The sequence below is a fragment of the Alosa sapidissima genome, chromosome 20, assembly GCF_018492685.1.
Source record: "Alosa sapidissima isolate fAloSap1 chromosome 20, fAloSap1.pri, whole genome shotgun sequence".
Taxonomy (NCBI): Eukaryota; Metazoa; Chordata; class Actinopteri; order Clupeiformes; family Clupeidae; genus Alosa; species Alosa sapidissima.
This window is the reverse complement of record NC_055976.1, coordinates 7291280-7311925: the sequence shown is the minus strand read 5'-3', so window position 1 is coordinate 7311925 and position 20646 is coordinate 7291280. Positions and strand designations below refer to the sequence as shown.

The following is a 20646-nucleotide window of genomic DNA, read 5'->3' as shown; positions in this document are numbered from 1 at the left end:
ATCTCAGTCTATATGTGTGTGTGTGTGTGTGTGTGTGTGTGTGTGTGTGTGTCTAACCGAAGGCACACAGAGAGTTCAGGCCTGTGAAATTCAGATTGACAATCCTCAGAGCAGTGAACATGGACAAAGACATTACTCACATGGACACACACACACACACACACACACAAACACACAAACGCACATATAGTGTACTTGGCATGTTACAAATGGGCAAATAAATCATCCCTCCTCTTCTGTTTTATCCCCTATTGGATAAATGATTTGATAAAATGATTCTTTATATATCTGTAAAACGTATTTGGGATATTTAGATGGTTCAGTCCAGGGCTTGGGGAGGGCTTGTGATCTACTGTGTTGGAGGGCTGAATTCAATTAGGGGTGCCTTTATTATTATATGATGATGAGAACATCTGGGAAAAATTGCTATTTGAATTGTTGGATGGGATTGTGGAAGTGGGAGTAATTGTATGTGGATTTGTAGCGCATTTGATTTGATCATATTCTTTTGGAGTTGTTGTCAATAACATGTGTGTGTGCAGGCAATCGTATAGCACATTTTCTCTGTATCACACTGACCCAAGGCATGTAACTAAATGAAGTAGAACATAGCACATTGCAATTCCCTTAGGGATGACTTTTGGTTGGTGCCGCTGGTATGTATGTGACACATAAAAATCTAGTCATGTCACATTCCCTAGATTCAAAAGCAGCGTTTCACTGCAAAAGGGACTATGGAAAATAAAAATAATTCTAAATAAAAAGAAATTAAATCTAAAAAATAAATAAATCTACAGGACAAATAGTTAAAAGATTAAATATTGCATAGTTACTGTAAGTAGTGGTAGGTTTTTACCATACAGCATAGCTATGGTTCTGGCCTTTACAGAAAAATAAAACATAATGCACAACACAACTATCACTAAAATATGGAATTATTGTGTGTAAAAAAATCTAAATTCACTATTAAATCCACTAAGCAGTCTCAAAATGTTTTCCCACTGAGCAGTTTTAAATTGATTCTAAATGTGAAGTGGGTTTGAAGGAACTGTCGAATTTCCTGGAATAAAAAGAAATGAATAAATTATATCGCGAGAAAACAGAATATATCATCATATCTCCACTCTTCTACACCCTCCCCTCTAAAGTGTCTCTGTCCTCAAAAGACACACACTCTTTCTCTCCTACTCTCTCTCTCTCCCTCTCTCTCTCTCTCTCCCACTCTCTCTCTTTCTCCCACTCTCTCTCTCTCTCTCTCTCTATGTTGAGCTGCACACACTGTCTCAGTGCGTGTCATGTATGTTGTGCGCATCTGTAAGGTCATATTGATCCTCAGGGCCATCAGGCCTGTTGATCTCCCAGCTGGGATGAGACATGAAAGAGACATGGCCACACGGCTGTCTGATCTGCGTCTGTGTGTGGATGTCCTCCTGGATTCTGTGGAAAGTCTTCACTTACTAAAGGGAGATACATGAAATATATTTCTAAATGAAGGAAAGATTAGTTAAGAGAAATATAAGTGTCTTATAGGAAGAAATAAAGTTGTTTCCGGGAAACATTAGAAGAAATATAAGTGTCTTATAGGAAGAAATAAAGTTGTTTCCTTGTGAACTAGTCACTTGGCCTACTATTTGTTTTTACTGGCTCCGGTGGTAAACGTAACATGTACAAGATGTACTGTATAGAATCCTATTTGGGTTGTGTTCACAATAACAGAAATATTATTCAAATACGTTAATATATTTCACTAAATACAAAAACTAGTACACCATGATTCATGAACAAATCATAACAATGAAGATAACTCTGACAAACACATATATTGTCTCATCTGTTTTTAGTCATGCAGACTTTTTAGATGAAACTTCTGACCGAGAAGAGGATGCACACCACGACAAAGAGACAACTCCACTACTACAGAAGACAAGAGAAACGGGGGGAGAGAGTGGAGTAAGTGGAGTATCACATAAATACTAATATTTAACATCAAAGGAAACATTTGTCATGGATGAATAGAAGATGAGCGAAGAGTGTGCCCATACACACGCTCTCTCTCTCTCTCTCTCTCTCTCATACACACACACAGAGCAAATGGTTGGCCTGTTAGACTGCTGTGCTGATATCACTGACTCTTGGGAGCCCTCTCTGTAAGGCCATGCAATAGGATGTACTACATTTATATTTAATGGAAATCTTGCTTCCTGTCTTTGGAGGGTTTTAAGGTTGAGCTGGAGTTGGAGCTGGGACTAAGCTTGAGCTCTTAAAGAGGAGTTACTCACATCGATCCAGTAAGCAGCTGGTCTAAGCCTCTCTGTGGCTCCAGTGGCTACCTTCCTCTGGCCTTGAGCCCTTTGCGTCAGCATGTCCAGAATTTCTAGAAGAACAGCCGCAGACCACAATGAATGTCACTAAATCATGATGAAAAATTTGATGTACAGATAAATATGATGTACAGTTTACATGCATCCTTAAAATCATCAAAAGGTGATTGGACAGTGGTTGCTGTCCAGGCATGGGTCCTCTGACTGAAAGTATAGATCACTTTGAAAAAGTAATAAAAAGAAAATCAGCCACCACCGGTGCTCTCCAAGGTCCTGAAATCTGGTTACCATAGCCAAAACGACAAAGGAAATCTCACCTTTATGAGAATAGCCTGTGGCTTCCAACAATGCTCTGAACAATAAATAATAATTGTACTGACATTACAATAACACCTTAATAGAATTGTGCCAATATTAGGCATTCCCTGCTTGACAAAAGAGGCCTGGCTTCCAACAATGCTCTGAACAATAAATAATAATTGTACTGACATTACAATAACACCTTAATAGAATTGTGCCAATATTAGGCATTCCCTGCTTGACAAAAGAGGCCTTATTGACTAATAGTCTGGTTAGTGACAGATAGATTGCTTAATAATAATGAACATGAGTACATGAATGCTCAATATTTGCATTAAAATATATATTTTTAAAAAACTTTATTATGAAGAGTGTCAAGATGTATCAGCACCTACTGATCTGTGTTGTTATGTGCGTGTGTTTACATAAGGGCTTTCAGACATCAAAGGAAAGGTAACCTGTAGATGGGCCACTTGGTAGGTTGCCACATCGACTGCTGTGTTTGTTTGCGTGTGTGGGTTACGGGCAGCTTTGCCTTCCTGCTGATCCACTTATACATCCCTGTCCAAAGCAGGTGTGGGCTTTCGTTTGATGCCCTTTCTGGTGTGCACTTTTGCAGTCCACTTATGTGCAACCTCTTGTTCAAGGACTTCACGTATGTTGTCCAGCCTGACCTGGAAAATGCATTTATCACCACACCTGCCCCCTTCTGCTACTCACACAACAGGTGCATTTTTTCACCTCTCTCGCTATCTGTCACACACACACACACACACACACACACACACTCTCTCTCTCTCTCTCTCTCTCTCTCTCTCTCTCACGCACACACACACACACAATAAAGTAACGCTAACATCGAATAGGGTAGAAGAGAAGGATGCTAATTTGATTCACTAATCTAATTGTGAGGAAAGTGCTTGTTTGTTCCCACAGAGCCATGTTATATGGATACATTGCAAGTGTGTGTTTGGGGTTATCGCTTCATGGCACAGGATTTTATGTACTTGTGAGTGCAAATAAGAGGTCCCAATCTAATTTAAAGTCATTTTATGATGCTCTGATGCTGATGGCGATGTCAGTTCAGCAGAGCGTTTTTCAGTCTAAGTGTGCATTGTGATATTATTGCAAACACTATCACAAACATGTAGGTAATGTGACGCCTTCCTATCGATTATCCTCACTACTGAGCTGATGTCTCTGTGAAACATGAACACATTAACTTTGTATGTGTGTGTGTGAGAGAGAGTGAGAGGGAAAACTAATATACCATAATTAGGAATTCTGAAGACCATTTACATGCATTTAATGTGTGTTGATCTGTGTTTCTACTATGTCAGAGCATCACTCTTATCTCAGAGAGAGAGAGATAGAGAGAGAGACTGAGACAACTCTGTCCTGTTTTAGCCTAAAGGGTGTTAAGCATGTGTGCAAATGTGTGTTGGCCTTATTGCATGTAGCCTACATGTCCATCTCCATATGGCAGACATTATGCTCATTAAATCTATTCATGGTTTTAACAGCTATTTCATAGCATTGCCAGTGATTGACAATGTGAAATTTCTGGTACAAAAAGGGTTAGGGAAAGGTCTATGTGTGGTTATAGAGGAAGGTAACCATTCATTACATCCTAATCATTTCAGAAAAAAAAAATCCAAGCTTTACTCCAAGATATATAGTTAGATCCTAGGCTACAACTGACTTGAATGGAGTTGACCTGTCAGTGTAGTTTGTGCACGCGCATGTGTGCCGGCCGATACATGCGCCCTTGCATTGTCTTATGACGTGTTTTTGTGCACTAACTCACGGAGGGAACCTACTTTTTTATTCATCTGATAAAAATGGCGACCATTTGTACCATGGGGGAAGATTTTACGTTTAAAGACATTTTTAGCAAGGGAACATGAAAGTAAGCTTCAGTTACTTAAGTTAACAAGAAGTGATTTCGTGATTGTTATCGGTCATGTTCACTGGAGTGGCTAGTAAGATGCTTTTAGTTGTCTTTGATCTGGCCGTGTGAGATTGCGTTCTCACCGTGCCCTAATTCCTTCGTTTGCATGCTTGTGAAAACTGATTCTTGTTCCGCACAGATGTCAACGCAGTTTACTCCATACGCTTTCTAGAGTCCTGGACCGAATGTGCGTGCGCGGAAAGACAGAATGACAAATTGAAGGGATTGCAGGCATTTACTTTGCCCCTGTCTGTCTTCTTTGAATGAGCGGAATGAATCGAATATATATTTTGCGTATTTTGGTGTCAATAGTACACCTGCCAACGCAAGACACGGTGAATTTATCGGGGACAGTCTAACTTCCGAAGAGGTAGACATCTCCCCGTCAACCGGGACGTTAGCCTTACTGACGCACAGGGCAGCAGCCCACAGAAGTGAGCCCACGCGCCTGGATTCCTCTTTGCCTCGTGCTGTGCACCTACACAGCGGAGATGTTCCCTTCCACATCCCCTTAACGGGACATTCATGTGTTCGTTTGTTTTGTTTATTTTTTCTTTGGATTGAAGGAAGGCGAGGGGCAAGCCAAACGGTCCATTTCCAAGTTTGGTGAGCGGGCGACCGGTGGTACAAGGCAATGGCAGTCCCAGTGACTTCAGTATCGTTACTTGCTCTCCTTGCACTCGTTTCAAGTAAGTAAATACCCTATTGAGATGTTATTTACAGTAAATTCAAAATTGACAGCATGATATGACAAATGTTGTGTTTTACCCTGTCAGTGTGCTCGTTGTCGTGTCACATCAGGGATTTTTTCTATCGCGCTCTGTTTTGTCTTTTATTGTATGGGTGCTGAGCCTGAACTAATACGTGGTTCCCGGAAAAATAACGAGTTTGTATAGAATGAAACGACCCACGTGCTGCAGCTTTCTAGAAGGGGTGTACGAAGGGTAACGCAATGACTAGGCCTACACCATGAGTTTTAACTATTAACACATCCTGTCTGAAGAAAGTGTGACACGTAGATTTTCCTGGCACGTGATGCACGGCACGCCTCGGTAAACTTCACGCTTGTGCTTCCATCAAGGGGCCACTCACCACTTAACTGTCAAATATACGCATGTATCCAGCATGTGGAAAAATATGCAGTGGCTATCACACTGCATATTAAAGTAATCATAGCACATTTCACATTGATAGATAGCATTAATGACAACTTAGACCAATAGACTATTCACCACAATCCACTTTAAAATAAGACTGAAAGGCCTAGTTCTTACTTCAGTGGCATTCATTTTCGTTAATTTTAAAGTGTAAAGGGTTTGGTTGATGAATTGCTAAAATGCAGAAATGTCAGGATGTTCGTGTCTATAATGATATGACCTGGAATAAAGGCTGATTAGAAATAAGTCTTCCAGATTTATGGGGCGCTGATGTCATCACAGGCAACACACACACACACACACACACACACACACACACACACACACACACACACACGGTGCACTCTGAAGTTCAAGTAATCAATTTTATGACATTTTCAATAGCATGACCCTCAATTCGAATGTCATTGTCATCACTGGGGGGGGGGGGGGGGGGGGGGTACATTTCTTTATATTTTTGTATCTATAATCTACAGTGTGTGTGTGTGCGTGTGTGTGTGTGTGTGTGTGTGTTTGTCAATTCATGGATCTCTTCCTTGTGTTATTATAATTTTTACATCTAGGTATATTACCAAAGACCTCCCTTGGGGATATGTAACATATGGGTGCAACATCTGTAGCAGTTTGGATGTATGAGATCATAGACATGGAATGGCGGGCGTGGACATCACACCAGGAGTTGTTTCCTTCAGGGTCAGGGGTCATTGGTTAGGCTTGTGCATTAGTATCCAGGCAGTTGCATGTTGTAAGGTATAGAGGGTAGAAGAATGTGATGTGTTATTGAAATGTTGCCTGTAGTGGGAGTTTTTTTCTTATCTTCTGACAACCAATACCGTTCTGGCAAAACAACGGATACATAAGTTGTTGTACCAATGTGATTGTTGAATAGTTCAGGTCTGTTATAGAGAGAATGTTTACATCCTCTTAGCATTCTAGACATCCATGATAGTCAAACCTTGTGCAATGTTATATATAAATATGATCTAAGTTCTCTCTTATATAAATAATCCAGTGTTTGATATTGTTCAAAAACAAGCCAGTATAATTGTGACATGTGTGATAATGCCACACAAGAGGTCAGCAGGTGTTGAAGTCATGAACCAGAAATGATGCATGACTGATCTGGACATGTTTGTCCTGCATGTTCTACTGTTTATGTTGCACTGTCCTATAGAGGTCCCAGCTCCAGACCCAGCAGACATGTTCTAATCTCGCAGCCCTTTCATGGTTCTTTGTGCTTGCCTGCATGTGTGCTCTCACGTACCTTAGCGTGTGGGTGACAGTGGCAAGCTACGTAGCGATTAGATTGAGAAGGTCTCGAGGGTGTTTGTGTGTGTGCGTGTGTGTGTGTGTGTGTGTGTGTGTGTGTGTGTGGTCTGGAAGGCGTGCTAACTCTGAGTATTATTAGATCTTTTGCTCAGTGAGTTAGAGCTGGAAGCTGCAGGAGGCCACAGACGCTCACACTTGTCAACATTAGCATGTCAATGAGAGGCACGCATCCCTACACTCACACACACACACACACACACACACACACACACACACACACAGACACACACACCACACATGTACTGACATACGCACACACATACTCACTGACCCCTCAAACCCATAGCCAGCATGCACAAACACAAGCATATGTCCAACACACTCACCAAACAAATCTGACCAGTCACGATTCAGAATACTTGTGTGGGCGTTGAAGTTGCAGCGTATGTGATGGATGTCTTGTGACCATGGTGGCTGCAATGTGATGCTTGCTGGACAGCTCCACGGAGGGTGCACTTGAGTGGACTGGATCTCACTCTCTCTCTCTCTCTCTCTCTCTCTCTCCCTCCCCCCCTCCGACAGCTGAAGTCTCTTTTTGGGATAGAAATTGACAGAAGTGGCACTTTGAGTTCAGATCGGGTAAAGCTTACAATTATACAGATATCAGTCTGGTCTAGCTTGGTCCACTCAGAATTTCACCAGACTACAGACAGCTTGGACAAGGGCAAGTGTTTTCATACTAAAACCAAACACTTAGGGCCATATTCTTCCATGGGCTTAAGTAAAAAAACAAAAACAAAAATGCGCAAATACACACTTTTCAGCCCATGCACACTCTGCCCTTGGACTTAAGTCTGTTATGCGCCATGAAGGCAGTCATACACTTCGGGAGGAGTTATGCCGAAATCTGGCCATTTCTTATGTAAACAATTCCTTCACGTAATATGCTGCCACTCACTTAAGCATTTTTTGCCAAGCACTTCTGAGGGCTGTATTAAGTAAAGTAAAAAAAAAAATAACTACAAAGTGAAACACCATATTGGCAGCAGGCTTAGTTCTAACAACACAAATACACAAGTACAAATAACTTATAAAATAACAATATTTCAGTGTCAAATTTGGTGTTTCAAGTGCTGACATAGCATTGTATTTTTCCAATGTCACATGGTTACATATTTTCTGACTTTATGTTAGGCTACATTGTTGCAAACCCCAGAGCCTAAATAACATGTTCAATATATCTATTACAGTAAAGATAAATTGTGAAGTACAAATGGTCAGGCCACAGTAATCATGCATATTCTCTACAGTTCACCATCATACTGTAGACCTTATTAATGTTTCGTTTCAATAGTGTCAGTGATGCAAGGGTTCATGACCTGTACTGTACTGACCCGATACCATTACTGTAAACCAGACTGCGATTTGAACTGCAAATTATTAAAGACAAAATGATGCCGTACCTGCTTTTTTCAAAAAAGTGTGCACCTGGCCCATAGGCTTTTCATTAGTGCATCCTTTGAGCAAATATTTCTACTTTAGACTACATCCAAATGAGAATAGAAGTGCCGTTTCTTTTCTACATTATACAGGGTAATCCAGAAGCATTTATGGCATCCTTTAGTTAAACAAATCAAGCACGAATACTTGAGTCTGGCTGTTGAGTCCGACAAACTTATAGCAATATGGCAGTTTATTCTACGCGTAGCTTGAATGGGGGATTATTATTAAGCCCCGCATCAAGATTGTCAATTGATAGCCTGTTAAAATAAGCTTCATTAAGCCCATGGCCATAGGTTACCATTAAATCATAGCCCACTACCTTAAAGTCTTCTGTCCTCAACTTCTCCATAATGTCTCTCTCTCTCTATTCTCCACCCTGATGCAGCTGTGGCCTGTAATAAGAAGTTTCTTGTTTCTCATTTGTTATAAAGTCTTCCAGCTAATCCGTCTTCCTCCAATGCTGTATTGTACTGAACAAAACAAATCAAAATCAACGTGAGTTATGTTCTTCTTGGAATGAAATGTTATTGATAAGGTTACTGTAATGAGGAAGTCCATGTTTTACGTTTCATAGCAACCAAAATGAACAAGGTTGTGGCTCAGTCTGGTTCAATTTGGAATAAGTCACTGCTCTTTTATGAGGCTGCCTTGATTCTGAACACACATGTTGTGGGTGTGACTGATGTGTATGGGAGAATGTGCGTAACTCAAAAGTGCGTAACTGGAAGCATGTAATAAAGGACTTAGGAGATTATAGCCAATAGTTAATGACATCATAGCCACTGCAGCTGAGCGGGGCAGTTATGTGGTGACAGCAATGTGTATGTGGACAGCAACATTGCCTAGTGGGATCAGTGTCATGGTACAGCAACACCACGGGTGCCTATTTGCAAACTCAATCACAGTGTAACGAGCGCAGCAAATCAGCACGTGTGCACCACTATATGGCTCCCAGAAAGAACACATACACATGCACACACACATCAGCGTAGCAGCAGTCTGCGACAGACAGACACACGCCATACATACAGTACAACAGCAACAGCACTGGAGCAACAACAGCTAGGGCATGAGATGCTCATCTCAGCAGTGTCATATTGTCCATAAAGCACATAGCCATGCTGCCATTGGGGCCGAGGCAGAGTGCAGAGGCTGTGTGTGTGTGTGTGTGTGTGTGTGTGTGTGTGTGTGTGTGTGGGTCTGTTAGTCTGGGGAGTAGGGAGTAGCTCCAGATGGTGAATCTCAATAATTTAGAACCTGAAGAACCTGCCTCTGACACGGGACAGTCTGTCCTCCCACGCTGTAGAGACAGACAAAAAAACTCTGTTCTCCCCCGGCTCAGAGTGTCCAGAGCGGCTGGCCGATGGTTCCGTACCTGTGGGAAAGCGCAGGGATGGGGACAGATGTGGACTCTGAGAATCAAGGCTGCGTGGCAGCCCTTTGTCTGTAAAGAAAGGAATGGCGTGCTCCAGGGGTGATATTTAAGGGCCTCACCCCAGCTGCGTTTGTGTCTTTTGATCCGTTTCCCTCTCCTTTTCCCTTGTTTGTGTGCGTGTTGACGCATGTGTGGGCGAATGATGTGTGTAAGAGTTAATGTCTGCTTGTGTTTCCTGCGTGCTTCGTGTGAGATGTCAGAGGATGTGTGCTGGGCAGAGACAGAGAGTCCGTGGGGCTGTGCATTTTTTTTTTTTTGCTGTGTGAGATGAGGCCATTTTTATTTTAGAGCAGCTGAATAATTCACACAGACTTAAAGTGTACCAGAGTGGAACAGCAGTGTGTGTGTGTGTGTGTGTGTGTGTGTGTATGAGTGAGAGCGAGAGAGAGTAAGGGAGAGAGGAAGGAAGAGAGAGAGAGATAGAGAGAGTGAGTGAGAGCGAGAGAGTGAGGGAGAGAGATAGAGAGAGTGAGTGAGGGAGAGAGAGGAAGAGAGAGAGAAAGAGAGAGAGAGAGTGAGTGAGCTCAGAGAGAATGTCTGTCAGCTCAGGTTGTGTAGTGTTTGTTTTTGTTCAGGACCAACGTGAAGCAGTTCTTTATCTCTGCTGTTAAGGTGGCTTTTTTAAAGCCTGTATTAAACCTTAAGGTGTGCCATGCAAATGAATGAGTTCTGGATCAATGTGAGCAAGCTTATCTGAGATCTTGTTTAAAGCTCTCTGGATTGTTGAAGCATGTATATCATCAGAAGTGCCACTAGTATGCTGCAAACACTCACTATGTTAGTATTCAGTATTTTATTGAGATGAAGATGAAAGTTAATTTCCAATTATTCAAATCAGTTCCTGTTGTCTTGTTCAATGCACTGAAGAGGACTACTCAGCTGTTGTAACCAACATTTATCTATTTGGACTCAGCTCATTGTGATTTGCATGTAGAATGTATTTATAAGAAGAAGATATGAATAGTAGGACCAATCTTAAAAATAATTGAGGCTTATACGGGACTTGACTGTAGCTGTCATTATACTATTTGTGAAAAAAAGACATGTTAGGTGTTCATGCCACAAGTCTCATCATGCCTGTGAGCGGATTTAATAGTTTGACTTGACATTCTCGCAGACTTGTCATTCATTTACACATTCATGTAGTCATTACTAAATGGACAGTGTCCATCTTCGTTGGTCCAATCCATGAAAAGTGTCCATTTGATATTTGACTTCAATATTGCAGCAGAGTTCCTGTCCCTTGCAGTAGTGTGTTCAGTCCACAATAGCTTCTAATCATCATCGTTGTGCTGCTATGTCCCTGATTATTATGGCTTCGAATGAGTGTGGCTACAGGGCTCACAAAGGCTAACAGCGGAATACAAAGTCATGGTCTTTCACAGACTTCTGTGCATGGAACCGTCCCCAGATGCCTTGTATGAATCGATGACAAGGCTATGAGAGTTCTCCGTTTTGCATTACTCATCACTGATCTGTCATCTGTTCACCACTGATCAAGTCACAGTCACCCTACTGTTACAGCCATGGTCCAGAGTATTGGAACAAACAGAGGTTAAGCTAACCAGCTAATAGCCACTAAGCACACACACTACAGGGAGCCTACTGATAAAAGCTGTCTAACTTGCAAACAATATTTTGATTAAATATTTGGCATTGTCATGCCTTAGAATTGATCTTATATTTTTTGTTGGGTTTTGGGGGGAAGGGTCAGCAGCTAGTAACTAATGGAGGCTTACAAGTGTGTTTGTCTCTCCCTCACGTGACCAGGTAGAATAAAAAATAAAAAATGTAGCCACTGACCGAAACATATACCTTTATTATGGTGCAAAGTTGCATAATCTCAACTCTGCACCATGTCTGCTAGTCATTTTCATCATTTCCTGGGATGCTGCATTGTCTTGCGCCGCCGAGGCGGGGGAGTCAGTGACTAAACGTTTATCTCTGGTGTTTGTGTTTATGCACTGTCAGCATACTGCAGTCCAGCTCATGATGGCCTTCGCACGAGAGATCATACTCACTTCACTAAGCACAGTGTGTGTGTGTGTGTGTGTTAAATACAGATGGAAAGAGAGACAGTAAAAGCATTACAACACTCATTAGCAGTGCCTACAGTAGCTGTTGTGCTTATTAAAGCAAAAGCTGCTGAAATTGATTTGAGAAAGTTAGCAAGTGCGATGTGTGTGTCACTCATGCAGTCATGTGTTTGACACTGTAACAGGGGAACAATGTCATTGCCATCGTATACAGAGCTATAAAGTTATAAAAGTGCTACAATCTGTTTCTGTACTGTAATCCAGTGCTTCTCAAAGTGTGGGGCGGGCCCCACTAGTGGGAAATAGAGACATGTCAGGTGGGGCGCAATGAACATGAGGACATAATAGCCACACACAAACATAGGAGTCATAAACAGACCGACATATGAATTGAAATAGCACCTGATCCAGGAGACCAAGACAGGAAATGCAACATGGAACCATTGATGGGGTCAGGTGGGGCTTGAAAATTCCCCACTTCCAAAGTGGGGAATGACAGAAAAAGTGTGTGAGAACCACTGCTGTAATCTCAAAGGTTGCACTTTCAGAAATATCTGTCCCAGCCAGAAACCTTATCAAGTTTTTCCCGATGTTCACCGCACCTTCAGAGAACAGTGAGTCTCTTCCCTGAACATGATGGTCCATCAGTTAAGAACAGTATACAGTAAACATCAGTCTGGTCATCGTTAGCTCACACATCCACTTTATTTGATCAGTTAAACCAAGGCTATGCTCCAAGCCAGACATGTACAGTAATTTGGTATAGATTTCTCCAAACTTTGGCCTTTTGCTCTGTGGCAAACAATGGTGCAGTGTATGTTTACAAACATTCTGAGGCCCTGAGCCCCTTAAAGCAAGCCCTGGGTTCTGAAGGCCAAGTGAAGAGGTCAGGAGATGGAGCACGGAGTGATTAGATGAGACGAGTGCATTATCGAGGGGGCGGGAGAAGCGTGCAAGCTGGTCAGAGAGCGCTGGAGGTGATACCATGGCGCCATGGGGGAGCGATTCAAACGGCGTGTTTACGCTAATCATGTTAATCATGTCAGATGGAGTAAACAGCTGTAGATGTTTTCATTTGTTTGTTTGTTTGTTTTTGGGCTTGCGTGCTAGTTTTGTTTTGAATTAAAAACGTTTTGCCAAATAATTAGTCTGTGTTTTTGATCTTAAGGTTCAGTTTGAGTAATGACTAAAGTTCATGTTATATTGATATTGATGCTGGCGTGATATTGAATGGTGTGATATTGAAATGATGACCAGTGTTTGTTTATGTGTGTGTCTGTGTGTCTGTGTGTGTGTGTGTGTGTGTGTGTGTGTGTGTGTGTGTGTATGTGTACAGTGGTGCTGAGTGCCGAGATCGAGGAGAGGCTGGTGGGTCAGCTGCTGTCACCTGAGAGGTACAACAAGTTGATCAGGCCAGCCGTCAACACAAGCCAGGTCGTCACCATCAGCATACAGGTGTCCCTGGCCCAGCTCATCAGTGTGGTGAGTGAACCACACACACACACACACACACACACACACACACACACACACACACACACACACACACATGCGTGCATTGAGACTTACAATACAACAATATACATCTGTGTGCACAGTACTTATACATGTGTATGAGTTTGTATATCAGATAGGAAATGAAAGTGCAGAGATTGCCGTGCCAAAGTGAAGGTTTTTGTATTTTTCAGCCTCACATTTTCTTTGTATGTATTCATACTAGCTGTATTATGCCGTGTGGTTAAACTTGGTTTTAATGAGGTCTTTCATGTTGTTTCATTAGGAGCCCTGTTTGCCACTGTTGCCCCCCTGTAGGATCAGACACATAAGTAGCACAGCGTTTGAAAGGGCTATTGAGTGTTGATGATTGTTGTTGTTATTGCATGATTATTCTAGCACATTATCAGTAGTATTCACGTCAATTGTTTCACAAAGAGATATATGTTCTCCTTATTATGTCAACTTATTGTTGAAATCCATTCATTGCATTGTGTAGCAGGCACCAGATGAGCACAACTAATTGTTTTTATTTCTTCCCAGAATGAGAGAGAGCAGATAATGACCACCAACTGCTGGCTCACACAGGTACGGCATACAGTATTTTATTTTTATTTTTGTTTATTTATTTGATAGGGACAATGTTCATTAATTAACAGACAAGTTACTTGCTGTAAACAAGTCAGAGTTAGCTACAAGTGCTAGTTTTCATCTGTTGTTCCTAGCCAGATCTGAACAGGCACCCTAAAATGCAAAAGTTGAGAAAAAATACAGTAGCAATTTTAAAAAGACAGCAGCGATTTAAAATAAATATGAGCATGCCCTCAAACAGACACAGCTATTGCTCACCTCACCTAACCCTCCACTTAATTACAGTACAAAGTAAGAATACAGTATAAATACAGAAAAAAAGAGAAAAGAAAAAGGCAATCAAAGAAAAGTATGTTCATGGACTGAAGTATGTGTCCATCTGAACACCCTTTCTGTGTTTTTAGTACATATGTGTCCATCTGAACGCCCTTTCTGTGTTTTTAGTACATATGTGTCCATCTGAACACCCTTTCTGTGTTTTTAGTACATATGTGTCCATCTGAACACCCTTTCTGTGTTTTTAGTACATATGTGTCCATCTGAACACCCTTTCTGTGTTTTTAGTACATATGTGTCCATCTGAACACCCTTTCTGTGTTTTTAGTGCCCATTTAGGTAACACTTTATAATAACTACACACAATTCATCATTTATTAAGCCTTTATTACTTATTAGTTAATGTGTCTATGTGTGTATGTGTTTGTCTCTGTCTGTGTGTGTATGTGTATGTGTGTGTGTGCATGTGGGGGAGGACTATTTGTGTATCTGTGTGCATGCGTGCGTGTGAGGGCACGGTGCTGCATCCGCTCGTATGCATGGCCTCTCAGAGCGCTCAGCATAAACAAACTTAACTCAGCAAATCACAGGTGCATCTGCCTCACACACATCTGTGTATGAATGTGTGAGTTTCTTTTTTTGTGTGTATGTGTGTGTGTGTGTTTACACAGGAATGTACAGCAGTTGTTATTTAATTTTTTGTATATTCATCTCTATCTCTCCTTTGTGTGTGTGTGTGTGTGTGTGTGTGTGTGTGTGTGTGTGTGTGTGAATGTATGTGTGTGTCTGTGTGAGTGATTCCTTCAGATCTGGAATGATTACAGGTTAATATGGGATCCTGATGAGTATGAGGGCATCAGAAAAGTTCGCCTTCCGTCTCAACACATCTGGTTACCGGATATCGTCCTGTACAACAAGTGAGAAGGGCTTTTCATGTTTATGTTGATGGTAATTTTGATACCATAGATTTAATAGAGACCCAGTCAGACCAATAGTATGAAAAATCAGGAACAGAGTTTATTTACAATGATGTGCATCAAGGGAGAGACAGCATGACTTCACCTAAAGATCCATCAGCTGCTCTAACTAGACAAGGAAATAGTTAGAGTTTAAGTATCCTTCCAGGCTGACGGGAGATGGCGTTGGTCATCCCATCTCACATGGACTACACTGAATCAGACCATGATTAGTGGCAGCCTGGCAATCCGGAGCAGATAGCTACTGACGCAGCCATGCAGAACAGTGAAACACTGCAAAGTCATAATATTCCTCTTTATCTCTAAACACAGTCACACAGAGATATACACAGGGACAGTACAAATATCATACAGTCATTACATAGAATCATACTTTTAGTATCAAAGTGACCTTCTAATGAGAAATGCAGAACATTAAACCACATTTTGGAATATTGGACATAATGCAGAACATTAAACCATATTGGAATATTGGACATAATGTTCTATTCCACTTTCTCTCAATGTTCACTCACCACACACAATCTAGACTTTATCACAACAGATAAGAGAAATGAGCACAGTCACACGCCCTGCAATCTAATTTTAGTTTTCACTGTAGTGTGAAGTGGAACTTCAGTTATTTCAGTCTAATTTGTGTCATCCATTCATGTTTTCTCAGTAATGTAAGATGTTATCTCAGTAGTGTCTGCTGAGGTGTGTGTGTGTGTATGTGTGTGTGTGTGTGTGTGTGTGAGTGTGTGTGTGTGAAAGAGAGAGAGAGAGAGGGGGGGGAGAGAGAGAAATATATATGGTCATTAGAAGAATAGATGAAGAGATTGAGTTATTGGCAGAATTGCACAAGAAGACAATATTGTTCAGTTTTAGATTCTTGGTCTGATGTTGTATAGTAGGTACAAGAACAAGGAATAATGGCACAGAGACTATAATTTAAAAACACAAACAATACTAAAACATTTGGTCAGACATCTAAGACAATTAATTCTACATAGCACCATGCCTAATGTCTATGCTCTTGAACACATACATATGACATTTAGTCTGCCAAAGTCTATGTGAATTTAAAGATGCATTTTAAATAAGCGTTTCACTTTACAAGCACAATGTTAATCTAAAATGTTAATCTGATGTGTCCAACACTACGGGGGGGCCTTGCTCTAACCTTGCTCAAGGAGAGTGTTTTTAAGAGCAGTCCCAGCGAGGGAGATGGGGATTAGGATTAACAGCTGCAGCGTAATCTGGGTCAGGGCTAATCCATACCTGAACATCAGTACTGTGACCCTGACACCAGAAACTAATTGAGACTGCTGGGGTGAAAGACATTCGTGTGTGTGTAGACCACAGTGTTAAATGGTTTTTGACTATGTGTGTGTGTGTGTGTGTGTGTGTGTGTGTGTGTGTGTGTGTGTGTGTGTGTGTGCGCGCGCGTGTTTTTTGTCAAAAATAAATTAAAACATTGATAAATTGTAATATTCTTGTGCCTATGACAGTGTCTTCATCGTCCAAACTGCAAGACTCTTACTTATTCAGAGTTGGTCTTGGCCTCACAGTGCTTACTGTAGTGTCACTCTAATTGATCAGTTGGTCTAATTGATCCACTCTCACCTTTTACCCTAATGAATGCCTTCGTAAAATTGACCACCACAAACATGAAGGACAGTTAGGTACACAGATGAAGACAGAGGTTGTCTGTGGGCTAAAATCATTGCAACCTTTCAGTTCACCAGGACGTATTTATAGGGACCAAAAGATTGTCCTTACATGTCCATGTGGTTTGTCATTATGTGATTTTTCAAGTTTGTTTTACAATAGGTTTGTTTATGTGTTTGCTTATGTCTGTGTACATGTGTGTGTGTGTGTGTGTGTGTGTGTGTGTGTTCCTCTATCAGTGCTGATGGGACATACGAGGTGTCCTTCTACTCTAATGCGGTGGTGACTTACAATGGTGAGGTGGCCTGGCTACCTCCAGCCATCTACAAAAGCGCCTGCAAGATCGAGGTGCGCGACTTCCCCTTCGACCAGCAGAACTGCACGCTCAAGTTCCGCTCCTGGACCTACGACCACACAGAGATCGACCTGGTGCTCATGTCCGACTTTGCCAGCCGCGACGACTTCAAGCCGAGTGGCGAATGGGACATCGTCTCGCTGCCCGGCCGCAAGAATGAGGACCCGAATGACGACACCTACCTGGACATCACCTACGACTTCATCATCAAGCGCAAGCCGCTCTTCTACACCATCAACCTCATCATCCCCTGCGTCCTCATCACCTCCCTGGCCATCCTGGTGTTCTACCTGCCGTCCGACTGCGGTGAGAAGATCACCCTCTGCATCTCCGTGCTGCTGGCCCTCACTGTGTTCCTCCTGCTGATCTCCAAGATCGTGCCGCCCACTTCGCTGGCCGTGCCGCTCATCGGCAAGTACCTGATGTTCACCATGGTGCTGGTGACCTTCTCCATCGTGACCAGCGTGTGCGTGCTCAACGTGCACCACCGCTCGCCCAGCACGCACACCATGCCGTCGTGGGTCAAGCGCCTCTTCCTCGTGCGCCTGCCGGCCTTCCTCTTCATGCGGCGGCCCGGCGGCAGCTCCAACGTGCGCGAGCGCTTCCGCCACAGGCACCGCAAGTGCTCCTTTTCCGACCCCAAGACGGGAGAGGCCGCCGGTCAGGGAGGCTCCGCCGGAGGAGGAGGAGGAGGAGGAGGGTCCGGCGACTCGCCCTCCACGTTCTTCGTGAACGAGGACTCGGCTAAGCGCTACGGCTGGCACTCGGGCGACCTGCCGGAGAGTGGCGCCAGCGGGACGGAGTTCCGCCGCCGCATGACCCTCCGCTGCAACGTGGACGTGCAGGAGGCCGTGGACGGCGTGCGCTACATCGCCGAGAAGATGAAGACGGAGGATGACGACGAAGGGGTAGGTGTGCTCTCCCAATGACTTAGCAAAGATTTCTGTAACACTTTATAGTAACTACACACAATTCATAATTTATTAAGGATTTGTAAACTATTATAAATGCTTAACAAATGATGAATTGTGTGTAGTTAGTTACCAAGATTTCTTTAAAAGAAATGCTTAAGTTAAGCATTATGAGTTTTCACACTGTGTACAACTGTGTAGTTGTGTTCAGGGCGTCGCCAGACGATTTTGTCAGGGCATCAGCCCTGAATGTTTTGAGTGTAGCCCCGAATGTATTTGTCAAAGTTGACTAACAAATATGAAACCATTATTCCGATCGTGCATTGAAACTTTGAGATGAGATGGACCTATTTATCAAACATACAAGCAGGACAGGACACGGGTCTCTCACTCTTCATGCAGCAGATCTGACTTGAACATTACCTTACCATACAAAATGGAATTCACACGCGTGAGAGAGTGAGAGTCAGTTCCAGGGTTGGGCATATTATTGTTTGCATTTCCTATTTGGTATAAGAAAGTTATAAGGAAATCATAAAGGCAAGGAGGCGGTGGAGTTATGCTGTTCTCGTCAAGTCTACAAGTTCAGGTTTGTTATCAGCCTGCCCTGCACTCGGCGGGAAGCCCTGAATGTTTTCAACTGCTAGTGCCGCCCCTGGTTGTGTTTGTGGTATGCGTGTATTGCATTCACTTTACTAAGGTTCCTTGAGGGACTGTCTTGTTGTACATTACTGCTACCTGCTGGTCTGCCTGGAAATGTAACAGCCAGCCATGGTGACTGCATGAATATTTAATGTTCCCCTTCACTACAAAAGACATAGCATCTTTTATACTGATACCAGAGAGCTCTGCTACACTGGTTTGTGATATCTCTCATTGTTCAGTCACTCTTTGGATTCTCGCTTAAATAAGAATCAGTCTGGTCAAGATCTGCCAGTCCAATGAAATGGGTGTTATTAACGAATCCTTTTCCCAACCCCCTGTTTCCTTTCTCTGCCCGAATGCTCTCCATTAGATCATCGAGGACTGGAAGTATGTGGCCATGGTGATCGACAGGCTGTTCCTGTGGGTGTTCGTGTTGGTCTGTGTGACCGGCACGATAGGACTGTTCATGCAGCCGCTGTTTCAGAGCCTGAACACGCCCACGGTGGACGACGGCGAGTGAGCGGGGACAAAATAGCCCTCTCTTCACGACCCCCTCATAATGGACAAGGAGCTGAAGAGATCTCAGACCTCCTGATCAAGCCCCCCCCCCCCCCCCTTCCCTTTCCACCCCACAATCTACTACCACATGTTTACTACCCAGCTGCTGTTATAACCTGGAGAACAGAAGAGAGAAAGAGAGAGAGAAGAGAGAGAGGAAAGAGAAGATACCCCCAAGCCCTGCACTAGCCCTTGTCCACCACTCACACACTCTCTCACACACTTGACGTGCGTAGACACATGCCTGCACACACTCCCTCATGTACAGTGCATACAGATACACACACACACACACACACACATACAGCCACTACAACATGTTGCACTGTGACCCTCCTTGCACTATGACTTGCTGAACTCTTCTAACGCTGGCCTAACTTAACCAAACACAGCCCAGCACTGTCCCTGCCAAATCTACACAGACACATCCACGGAGTAGACCTCGAACAGTTTGACCGACAAATTAAAACTCAGGACTACATTGCAGCTTTTGATTCTTCCGCTTTCTTGTCATCTTGTTTCTTTATCCCTCTGTTACAATAATCCGAACTCACGGTTGCTTTAATATTCTCCTCCGTAACACTATACTGCAAGTGGCTGTTTCGAGGGCACACATTACGTCCTTCATGCAAGCTTCAAATGCTCTGTCATAAAGTTGTAAGCATGGATAATCATGTATACCAGCTTTGTAAGCACCAGCTTAAAGTCTTATACCAGGCCTTTCTGATTTCATTCCTTATTCCATGCTTATAACTCGGTTATAGATATATGTGTAGGCATAGGGCAGTCAGCAGGACCCTTGATGTTGCCATATGTACGGCATTAATGAAGGACTCCCAGCATAGAACTGTAGCGAAGCCTGGTCCTGTCACGGCTGTAATGTCTGACCATTTAACTCAGATGGAGATAAATCGTGTGTGCAAAGAAAGACTTTCAACTGGCTGTTTGGTTTATATCATAAAAAGAGAAGTCATTTCTGCACTGTTTTGACATTTTCTTTGAATTTTATTGTTCAGTTTGCTTTGCCCCAAAGAAGCACACAAGCTGAGAGGCAAACAATTTCATGTAGAAAATGCAATGGGATTCTGGACAGAAATAAACATTCAGGAAAAGAAGTAATGGGATGAGAGAGAAAGAGTGAGTGGGACATGGGATGGGAATGAAGCAACACTACAAAGCAAAGCAAACATACAGGTTTAGCCATTATGTCCATGAAG

At 42.7% G+C, this 20646-nt stretch overlaps 1 protein-coding gene across 3 annotated transcripts; it reads left to right on the top strand.

Annotated features, from left to right (window-relative positions):
* The first annotated feature begins 4436 nt into the window (after positions 1 to 4436).
* LOC121694564 (neuronal acetylcholine receptor subunit beta-2-like) lies at positions 4437 to 20410 on the top strand. 3 transcript variants are annotated; one of them, XM_042074767.1, is made up of 7 exons: positions 4437 to 5006; positions 5139 to 5261; positions 13309 to 13454; positions 14010 to 14054; positions 15141 to 15250; positions 17200 to 18223; positions 19242 to 20410. In XM_042074767.1, the coding sequence occupies exons 2-7, from the start codon at positions 5207 to 5209 to the stop codon at positions 19389 to 19391; spliced, it is 1530 nt and encodes a 509-aa protein (XP_041930701.1). In that variant the 5' UTR covers positions 4437 to 5006; positions 5139 to 5206; the 3' UTR covers positions 19392 to 20410. The 3 variants fall into 3 exon arrangements, with proteins under 3 accessions (XP_041930701.1, XP_041930700.1, XP_041930702.1); XM_042074768.1 differs by having other exon boundaries at positions 4449 to 4530; XM_042074766.1 differs by having other exon boundaries at positions 4437 to 5261.
* Positions 20411 to 20646: the final 236 nt, after the last annotated feature.

Excerpts from the sequence above, each read along its gene's own strand:
- LOC121694564 (XM_042074767.1), top strand. The coding sequence starts at position 5,207 with ATGGCAGTCCCAGTGACTTCAGTATCGTTACTTGCTCTCCTTGCACTC. Across the intron at positions 5,262-13,308 it reads TCTCCTTGCACTCGTTTCAA|TGGTGCTGAGTGCCGAGATC; the intron begins GTAAGTAAATAC and ends GTATGTGTACAG. Across the intron at positions 15,251-17,199 it reads GATATCGTCCTGTACAACAA|TGCTGATGGGACATACGAGG; the intron begins GTGAGAAGGGCT and ends TTCCTCTATCAG.